Source organism: Kryptolebias marmoratus, linkage group LG14 (assembly GCF_001649575.2).
Source record: "Kryptolebias marmoratus isolate JLee-2015 linkage group LG14, ASM164957v2, whole genome shotgun sequence".
Taxonomy (NCBI): Eukaryota; Metazoa; Chordata; class Actinopteri; order Cyprinodontiformes; family Rivulidae; genus Kryptolebias; species Kryptolebias marmoratus.
Window position 1 is genome coordinate 3,267,214 of NC_051443.1, and position 10,497 is coordinate 3,277,710.

Sequence of the window (10,497 nt, forward strand, 5' to 3'; positions counted from 1 at the left end):
AGCCCTGCAAAATGACCTCCAGCAGGCCACAAATGTGCATGTGTCTGCACAAACGGTTAGAAACCGACTCCATGAGGATGGTATGAGGGCCCGATGTCCACAGATGGGGGTTGTGCTCACAGCCCAACACCATGCAGGACGCTTGGCATTTGCCAGAGAACACCAGGATTGGCAGATTTGCCACTGGTGCCCTGTGCTCTTCACAGATGAAAGCAGGTTCACACTGAGCACATGTGATAGACATGACAGTCTGGAGATGCCGTGGAGAGCCATCTGCTGCCTGCAACATCCTTCAGCATGACCGGTTTGGCAGTGGGTCAGTAATGGTGTGTGGTGGCATTTCTTTAGAGGGCCGCACAGCCCTTCATGTGCTCGCCAGAGGTAGCATGACTGCCATTAGGTACAGAGATGAGATCCTCAGACCCCTTGTGAGACCATATGCTGGTGCGGTTGGCCCAGGGTTCCTCCTCATGCAGGACAATGCTGGACCTCATGTACCTGGAGTGTGTCAGCAGTTCCTGCAAGATGAAGGCATTGAAGCTATGGACTGGCCCGCTCGCTCCTGAATCTGATTGAGCACATCTGGGACATCATGTCTCTCTCCATCCACCAACGTCACGTTGCACCACAGCCTGTCCAGGAGTTGGTGGATGCTTTAGTCCAGGTCTGGGAGATCCCTCAGACCATCCACCACCTCATCAGGAGCATGCCCAGGTGTTATAGGGAGGTCATACAGGCACGTGGAGGCCACACTCAGTACTGAGCCTCATTTTGAGGTGTTTTAGAGACATTACATCAAAGTTGGATCAGCCTGTAGTCTGTTTTTCCACTTTAATTTTCTGTGCTACTCCATTTGTTAATAAATTTGATTTCCATTGATGATTTTTATGATTTTGTTGTCAGCACATTCAACAAGAATATTTCATTCATTAAGATCTAGGATGTGTTATTTGAGTGTTCCCTTTATTTTTTTGAGCAGAGTGTATCTGAGAATCATCAACATAATAATGGAATTTATCCCATTCTGTTTAATAGCTTTACCCAATGGAAATGTATAGAAAGGGTATTTATTCAAGCACTAAACCCTGAGGAACTACATGACTAACTCTGGTGTATGAAGAATATTCATTATTAATGCGAACAAACTGGAATCTATCAAATAAATATGATTAAATAATTTTAGAGCTGTTCCTGTAATCATATGTTTAAGCCTCTGTAATAGAATATTGTGATCAATTGTATAAAATGCAGAACTGAGATCTAAAGCGACACATCTCAAAGTTGTTCCAGGACCAAGTTTATTATTTATCATCATTAAGAAATTTGTGATATTATGTAGGCAGTAGTTGTAATGGTATTTGAATTTCAATTTTTAAATTAAAAGCAAATAAATCATATTGAATTTTTTGTTTTAATGTTTTAAGATTTAGAAACTGTGGTATTTTTTTCTCGAGGTTATCCTGTCATAATCTCTTATGCACTCCACAAGTGCTTCATATGACCACATTGATTGCTTCTTGTCTCTGCAGGGCTCCGATGTTGATGATGGAGACATGAAAGACCTTTTAGCTGACACTCGCCTCCTCAAGAAACTAAAGAAAGGCCAAATCAGCGAGGAAGACTTTGAGCAACAGATAATAAGTGTCCCAAAGTTAAAATACAGAACAGAAGGACCATAATAAAAACACTTGGACGTTTGAAGGGTTTTTATTGGAGAAATGTGAGGTGCTGTTATAAATAAAGTTTGATGAGTTCATCACTGACAGCTGATGGGGTGAGGACTCCTAGGTCTGTGAAGAGGAGGGTGATGAGAGAAGGAGGGGTGTAATCAATGATGGGATGCTCATCTGACAGGTTCTGGGCAGTCTTTAGGATGTCTGCTTTATACTGTCAGGATGAGAAGAAAATGTAAAGGAATGATCAGAACAGAAAGTGAAACAAACAAAAATAAAAACCAAGTGTGAAGTCGAACCTTAAATTTGTCTGGTACATCCTGTTGGTTCAGAGGATACAGTCGCACAAATTTAAAACTTTCTGCAACAACATAGAAGGGCTTGTTGTGAGCTTTGGAGCACAGGGCCATCTGATAAGTGCCGATCTGAAATTAAGAAAAAAATGATATTTCCATTTAAATATTGTGCTTGTTTAATACATGTTTCGAGAGATACATTTGGTTATTCTTTAAACTGAATGTTTCTTCTTTATGATGAAGTTACTGACACTTTTTAGTGATATCCTAATTATATAACAGGAAAGAATAATTGTTTCCAGATGGCAGTGAACGCAGCATCTGGGCTAACATTCCATGTTCAGTGATTTAGACTAAGCCTTTGTTTGTTTTTTTAAGGGTGCTTAAGAATTAAAACACCCTTGTTACTATTTCTTTGAAAATTTTCATCCTTCCATTATCTGCTGCTTGGTCAGGACTCGTACTGTGGGGGCAGCAGCTTGAGCAGAAAGCCCAGACATCTCTCTCCACAGCCACCTCTTCTGGGAGGATTCCAAGGCATTCCCAGTCCAGTTAAGACAGTCTCTCCAGACTGTCTTGGGTCTTCCCTGGGGTCTCCTCCCAGGGGACATTTTTACCAGATGCCCCAGGATAGCCCAACTATTCTGCAGAGAAAACTCATTTTGACTGCCTATATCTGAAACCTTGCTACCCCAGTACAGAGAGAACAATACTGCGGAAACCACATGAGTTTGTCTGTTAATGTCACACTCCATTCTTCCCTCACTTGTTAACAAAACCCTGAGATACTTAACTCCTCAACTTGAGGCAGCACCGAGAGCAGTCCACCTTTTCCTGACTATAACGAGCTAAAGAGATGTGGATTCTAGGTGAAGGAGCTGGTAACAGCTGACAGAGGGACCAGTGTGTAGCCACGTCTTCAAAAGCTATTGGCCTGGCTATCAGTGAACAGCAGCAGAGCCACGGTGGTGCAGAGAGTGAAGACCAAGCTGCAGGAATTCCAGTCATAAATGCTTGTAACCACCTGCCTTGTAAAACTGTCTCTAAACTGTATAAAGGGTTGCAGAATCAAAATGGTCATACCTTGTATATTAAGTCAAAACAGGAAGGGGAGCTGCGGGTGGAATTGTCAAGAAGGTGATTGGCTTTCAATGTGTGTGACCCAACAGACATCCACTAGTTCTAAAAGATGAAGGGAATTTGGCTGGAAGTCCCTACTTACACCACATTTTACTAATCGGCAAAGAGGAGGACATCAGCAATGTTGAAGGCAGTGTGGTCATCAGAACATCAATCACTCACATATTTTGGACATATCCAAAGTTAGCACCATTCTGGGATAGTGTCTGTCAAACTGTTGGGAGAATATTGGGTTATGTCATCCCTAGGGATCCCAAAATCTTTACGTTGTGACTGCTACCTGTGCTTAAAAAAGAAGAAATTTTTCCACTTTAAAATTTTATTGATTACAAGTAAAAAGGCTATAACACGGGCCTGGCCCAGGTGGACCAATCGCAAGAAAATATGGAGAAGATATACTATATGGAGAAGCTGATATATCTTCTACGCATCAATGGACACTCGTCCATTAAACACTGAACAAAATGGTTTACATATAAGAGCAAGGAAGAATAATTAGCTCTAACAGTTTGTAAGCTTTAACAACTCAACTTTAGCTTCTTTAACAAATTTCAGCAAAGTCATGCAGCACTCAGTATTTACACTACATTTTTACAGACAATGACATTTCTAAGGTTTTGATGTATAAACTGTATACAAAGTGTAAAGAGGCTGCATTTCTGTCTGCCTCTCGTTAATTTGACTGTCAGGGAGTGAGACACGGGTGTGTGATTACCATATTGACCTTAATGAGCCACTGGCAGCAGCTTTAACATTTCTTTTTATCTTGGCACATTTCTACAGTTCAAGCATCAAAATGTCTGCATTTTTTCTGAGCTTAGATTATTACATAGTTATGTTAGTGTTTTGGGCAGCAGCTGCTTTGGTAAACTTCAACATTTCTGCAGAATTTTCTGGTATTTTCTTCACTGTCTTACAGTACGGTTGGGTGATATGTAAAATCTTTCAACCTATATTTGTCAGTCCAACAAATGACGATGGGTGATATAGTCGCGCTGGTAATATTGTTAACAACCTGTGCACCCTGCTGAAACCTGATAAGGTAAACATGCTTGTTTTCTTCTCAAATAATTTATACGCTTTTTCTGGAAGGAATACGTTTCCTTTATCTTCTTGTTCTGATTCTGAGATATTGTAGTTTTTAGAAATATTCAGTCATTTATTTATTTTGTATGCGCCAAATCGCTTAGTAGAAGACTAAAAACAGCTGCAAAGATTTTTTTTAATGGAAGTGCGCACATTCTCTGCTAGAGAAGTCCATTTTTATTGCTTAGTTTTTGTTTAATTTTATATTTGTAAGACAGAAACTAGCTTTTTTTAAACCACTATAACTGTACTTACAGTTCCAGTGTTTGTTTCCCTTCCCACCACTGTGGTTATTGTTCAAATAAATGTTTCTGAACATTCGCTACTCTTTCTTTCTGTTATAAGTTTGAGTGAATAAATCAGCGATGCACTTGGTGGCACACCGGGGAGGGTGGAGTGGGGGGTGAGTAGGCAAAGGAAACACCGTTGAATGGCTCAGCCTATCGTCCAATCGCCCAACCTTATCTTACAGTTTTCTGATTGGAGGTTATATTTCAGGGTGACAGTTTGATACTTTTACAGAGAACAAATCCTTGATCGTGATTGATTGTCTGATGCTAACTGCACCTTTCAACATGAACATATACAGGGAAAACTTGAGTTCACTTTCCAAGTTGATAGTCATTATGCAATTTAAATGTTGTGGGTTACACCAAATCCAAATCTGTTGAGCATGCTACATAGAAACTGTTTCTGTTTTGTGAAGCCGGTTTTATCCCAGCTAATCTAAAGAAAAGGTTCTGAGTATTAGAAGAAACATACCTTGTTGATGATCCCTCCACTTTCAACCACTCCTTCTGCTCCGACAATAACCAGGTCCACTTTCTCTAACACATACCTGTGACGACAAACAAAACAACATTAATAATGTAGCCATTTTGCCCTTTGTTATGGATACGGTGTGTGTTTGTGTATCTTATCTGTTAGTAAAATATCTTACAAACTACTAGATGAATGTTAATGAAACTTTTGGTAATCAATGGATGTAGATCTTTAACTGACCAAATGACCCCCACAAACATAAAAACTCGGTCAGTTTACAGATACTAAACTAAAATTTGGTGTAGTAGTAATTGGGAATCATTCATAACACATACTCACATATAAGTGGGACATCAAGATATTGCATACAATTGCACATTACGTTGTTTTCAAGATCTGAAAAGAACCTTGAAATACGGCTACAATTCCATCATTCCTAAAAATCATATTTAAATCTGAAGCAGGAAAGGCAATATGGATTTCATTAAGATATGCTAGGCTTTTAATAAAAAAACAAACAAACAAAACAGTATTTTCTCTTCACCCGACAGCTGCATCCAGGACAACTGTCACTGGAACATGAAGTTTCTTTAGGGCTTCTGCCATCTGTTGCCTGAATCAAACAGAAACAAACCGAATGAGTGTGTGTTCTTCAAGAATAAAACAGAATACACACTGTTCACTCACCCAGCAGCATCCGGCTGTGATTCAGTCACATACACAGAAAAGCGTTTCTTTTCTGCTGCAGCTTTCTCCAGCACCCGGAGGACCACTCTAGAGTACGAATGAGTCAGGATTTTCTGACAATTTGCAGGAAAAGATAGAAAAATTTCTGGACTGAGGAGATGCAAGGAGCAACACAAAGAGTCATTTGAAATATTGTGAAATGAGAAAAATATTTGGTAAAGATTTGGAATTAGATCAAAGATGTTTGATTTTAGGTTTTTCTGATGCATTGTTACTATAACAGATAAAAAAACAACACTAACCAACATTTTTACTTTTGCTGCCAGAGAAAATATCTTGCTACAGTGGGTTGTTGAGGAAGGAGATTATATTTGGTTTGCTTCACTATAATACCTTAAAAAGATTTTCCATAATAAATTGGAAGTCTGGCAGACATATTTGACTAATCTCAGACATGAACTTTCTTCCATCAATATCACAAGAACTTTTAAAATTTTGTTTGATCTATCAAATTCGGCTGTTTGCTTTTAATTGAGATGTGCTTTAAGTTTTGCTTTGCTTTTATTCCACCTATTGTAATTTGTTCCATGGGTTTTTAATTTTGATGTTGCTTTATTTATGTTAAAAACACAATAAACAAATAAATAAAAATAATAGAAAATACATTTTCTGTGAAAATGATGAGTATTAAATTTATGTATCCAATTTCTTTACCCACTTTTCCCTTCTGAATTACGGGGAGCTGGTGTCCAGCAAAGAGAACATCCTGGACAGGTTGCAAGTCCACCACAGAGCCACATTAAGGTAAACGTTTCAAACAACCATTCACACTCACACCTAGGGACAATTTAGAGTTATCAATTCACCTAACAAGCATGTGATCAGTGGGAGGAAACTTGAGTACCCTTAGAAAACCCTCATGTGCATGGGTAAACATGTAAACTATACACAAAGGCCCAGTGGTGGTAGGTGAACCTGCAACCTTCTTGCTGTAAGGCGACAGCTCTAACCACTGACTGCTGAAATTTGCAGAAAAAGCAGAAACTAAGTACCTAAAGCTAAAAGAATTACAGCACTAACTAAAACAAGCAATTGCTAAGTGAAGCAAAATGCTAGCTAAAAGCCAAAGATAGCATAAGGCTAGCTAAAAAACTAAAAGTAACATGAGACAAAAACAGAGCCGGTCTCCTGAAGTAGATTCCAAACAGTGTTTTTGAAGGAACTACAGATCTCAATGTGTTTTATAGGGGTTATATTTGTAAGTAAAGTTAAATATATCAAAAAGTAAAAAGGTTATAAAACCAAGAGTCATAGCACCCATTTCCTGAATGAGCTGAATGTTTTGATATATGAATGTCTAAATTAGCACAAATTATGAAAGAATAGTTGGATTGCAAAAAAAGTACTGAAAAATAAAAACAGGAAAATTGTAAGAATGCTGAATCAGACAATAAAGAAAAACTGTGATTTAAACTTACAGCACCATCTTTGATGAAGGTGTGACAGAGCTTAGCAACCTTGTTCCTGGACATGGAGATCTTTTCTAGAAATAGTTCTCCTCTCTCCTCCATCACCTTCTTGCAGCGAGACAAATCCTGGGGGTCGGGGGTAGGAGTTGTTTGACACAAACAAACAGCTGTTAGTGTCTGCTGTGGATCAAGAGCTGAGACAGATTTGGTCAAACAACAGAAAGTTGATGAAGATGAGCCACATCTGCAATGGAGGCCCTAAACATGGCCAATTCAGACTTCACGTCCCCAACCTCCATCAGGTAGGGTTGTGCAATATGACCAACAATGTAAGTTTCACAAAAAAACAAAATAAAACAAAAAACACTGTTGAAACCAGATGCTTGCATACACTGTAAAAAAGAGACAACCATTTTTTTCCCCTCACTGACATTAAAGCATGTAGTAATTAGTAGACCCAAAACACTCCTGAGGGATCCCTCAAGTGAGAAGAACTGAGGAGGAGAATTCCCCTATGTGGTCACGTATGATTTAAACTAGATCAAACCTGCAGTTTCAACACTGAATCAACACTTAAAAGAAACCCCTAAAAGGGCTGTTTCATTGCTGTGATGCAATTTAACACTAGACTGGAATTTTTCACAAATGCTGTTGGTAGTTAACTATCTTTGGAGTTCATTAAAATTAACTTTTTTATTGGAGGATGTAACGGCCTGTTTAAAGGCAGCTGAAACACAGTCTGTTGAAAGGGTCATAATATTCAGAACAACAATTGGACCAACAAGGAACACCGTCTAAAGATGATGTCCTGAGCTTTTTTAAGCTTGTGATATATATATATATAGCATCATAATGGGTGGATAAATCCTTCTAAAGTTATTAAGAATCACAGAAGAATACAGAGTACTGTAATATCAAACAAATTGTTGTCACTCACCTGGTGCTCCAGGGATGTAAGACTTATGAATCGAAGGAAGAGCTCTCCTCCAGAGGACACAGCTACAGAGGAGTCCTCTCCTTTCAGGCAGTCTGTGGCCCACGTCAAGCTCTCCCTCAAGCCCAGGATGGTCTCACCTGCCAGGGAGGGACAGAATGAAAACAAGAAACTAGAATAAGTTGAAACTATTCTGATGCATCTGAGTTAATGCCTTATTGTGTGAATGCTGAGTCAGCATTGACATCTTTTTCAGACCTTATTTTTGCAATCAAACTACTTCTGCATACTTTGTGCTAATTGAACAATTAATGTCAAAATGGTCAACTCAATTTTAAAAAGTGTGCTATGACTTTTAGTATTTGTAACTTTTATACTTTTTGAAATTTCTAACTATTTGTAAAATTTTCCCTATAAAAATTAACTGAGATTTCTAGTTCCTTTAAAAACGTTGTTTTCTTTGAAACCGACTTCAGCATATTGGCTCTGCTTTTGTCTTTTTATAATATTTTTAGCTTTCATCTACAGTTTTGCAGAATTTAGCTTTTATCGACCATTTTGCTAATTTTAGTTTTGAGCTATAGTTTTGCGATTTTTTGTTTTTATCTACAGTTTTGTTGATTCTAGCTCTTATTTACTGATTTACACCTGAAACTACACCTGGACCAGTCATTCTATGTTTGTCTGTCTCTTTCCTGTCCTCTCAAACCCCATCCAGTCGAAGCAGATGGCCGCCCGTCCTGAGCCTAGTTCTGCTAGAGGTTTCTACCTGTTAATGGAGTTTTTCCTTTCCTCAGTCACCAATGTGCTGGTCCGAATGGGAAACTGCAACGAACTGAAGCACAATCTGCTGGTTTCCTAAGATAGATAACTTTACTAACTGGCTTTCTGTAATGTATGTGAATGTTTTTGTACAGTGCTCTGAGTGACTTGGCACTAAATAAATAAACTGAGTTGAAATGAATTAAATGTTACCTTTCAGCCAATGTTTCTCATTTTGCTAATGTTCTGCTAGTTTTAGCTTTTAGTTTCTGTTTTGCTCATTTTAGTTATGGTTCTTCTTTTTCTCACTTTATTAACCCAGTTTCATTTAGCACTCACACTGCAATTTTTGCAGAAAATGTTATTTCTCTAGTTACTGTTATTATTATTAAATAGGGATTACTAAAGACTTCTGCTCTGTACTGTATCAAACTTTGTTTCAAATTTGTAAAATCTATTTTTGTTTACATCTTTCTCATTTGGTCGAGATTAATAATGCCTAACTTGTGTAACCCACCCTTTTAGCCTTAACAGGATGAAAGCTTTATTTGTCATCTTTTTTTTTCTAACTCTATACGATATTTAATTAAGATGTTAAGTTCATTAACATCGTTTATTGTTTTTACATTTTGTCACAGATTATCTTTTGAGAACGGGCAAATTTATAAATATTATCTAAACTCTTAATAAAGTGATTAATCCTTAATCTACTGATTTCATCAGATAAAACACGACGTTGATTTGAGCTGGTTCTACCTGATTCTCTGAAACTATTAGTTATGACAGATGTCAAAAACAAGACAACGTTGACTGCTATGTCAAGACATTTTTCCGAGATGTTTGTGAAATGAAGCACACCTTTATCTCTCCTAAGAAACTCCAGTAGTGTGCTGATCGCAGCCACAGCAGAGGCCATGTCTGGGTCTTTCCTCATCTGAGCCCTGAAGTACTCCACCAGCTCTGAACCGGACCACAAAGACAAATTGAGTCCACACCATACAGAAGCTAAAATAAGACAGGAAGCACGAAGTAACTTACCCTCTTCGTTCATCTTGAAACTCACAACGAAGCCTCAAAACGTCAGTCTGTAAAGCAAAACAAACCTGGTTTTTAAAATTGTAACAGTTAGTCGGCTGAGACACACAGAACCGCTAACTGCGAAACCAGTTTCAGTTTAACATACTCAAAAACTAACGATACAAATGTTCAATTTCAACCACTTTTTAAAACGCCGCAGAAAAAACACGATTCAGTCTAGAACGTTTTATTCAGACTGTTTGCCAAACTTACTGCATTAGCTAATACAAGACCGAGTTGAAGTGTCGCCGAATGATGACGTATGCTTTGAACCCGCATGCCATCTTCAGGTTTTGCTCGGAAATACCGATGCGAACTTAAAAGTTAATCAAATGAATCTGTAACAACGAATAAACTAAGTAAAATAAACACTTGAGGTATGTCAATCCCGCAGTATTATCTCACTCTTAGAAAATAAATCATCATACACTGTTCACTTTCTCGGAAAAGGGTGAATTTACAGATACAGGCAGCAAGGCCGAGCTCAATTTGTGGCACTGGCATGTAGTAGTGACACTTCCGGTGGCAGGCCACTGGGTGTCACTGTCTTGCTGGCAGCTGCCAGTTGGGTGTCAGTAGGATGTCACTGTTTTACAGGATGTCAGTGCCGG

General features: G+C 38.5%; 2 protein-coding genes across 2 annotated transcripts in view; one reads left to right on the forward strand and one right to left on the reverse strand.

The window, feature by feature from the left end:
• ddx55 (DEAD (Asp-Glu-Ala-Asp) box polypeptide 55) overlaps window positions 1-1,978 on the forward strand; it is a 20,061-nt gene extending 18,083 nt beyond the window's left edge. The window contains exon 14 of the mRNA XM_017441776.3: window positions 1,530-1,978. Coding sequence (XP_017297265.1) covers window positions 1,530-1,679 — 150 coding nt within the window. The 3' untranslated portion in view covers window positions 1,680-1,978. The remainder of the gene's footprint in view (window positions 1-1,529) is intronic.
• eif2b1 (eukaryotic translation initiation factor 2B, subunit 1 alpha) lies at window positions 1,732-10,192 on the reverse strand. The gene is made up of 10 exons (XM_017441777.3): window positions 10,100-10,192; window positions 9,848-9,894; window positions 9,668-9,769; window positions 8,051-8,187; window positions 7,123-7,239; window positions 5,645-5,757; window positions 5,502-5,570; window positions 4,958-5,033; window positions 1,973-2,098; window positions 1,732-1,887 (listed from the first exon to the last, which is right to left on the reverse strand). Exons 2-10 carry the CDS (start codon window positions 9,858-9,860, stop codon window positions 1,732-1,734), a joined length of 909 nt encoding a protein of 302 aa, XP_017297266.1. The 5' UTR covers window positions 9,861-9,894; window positions 10,100-10,192.
• Window positions 10,193-10,497: the final 305 nt, after the last annotated feature.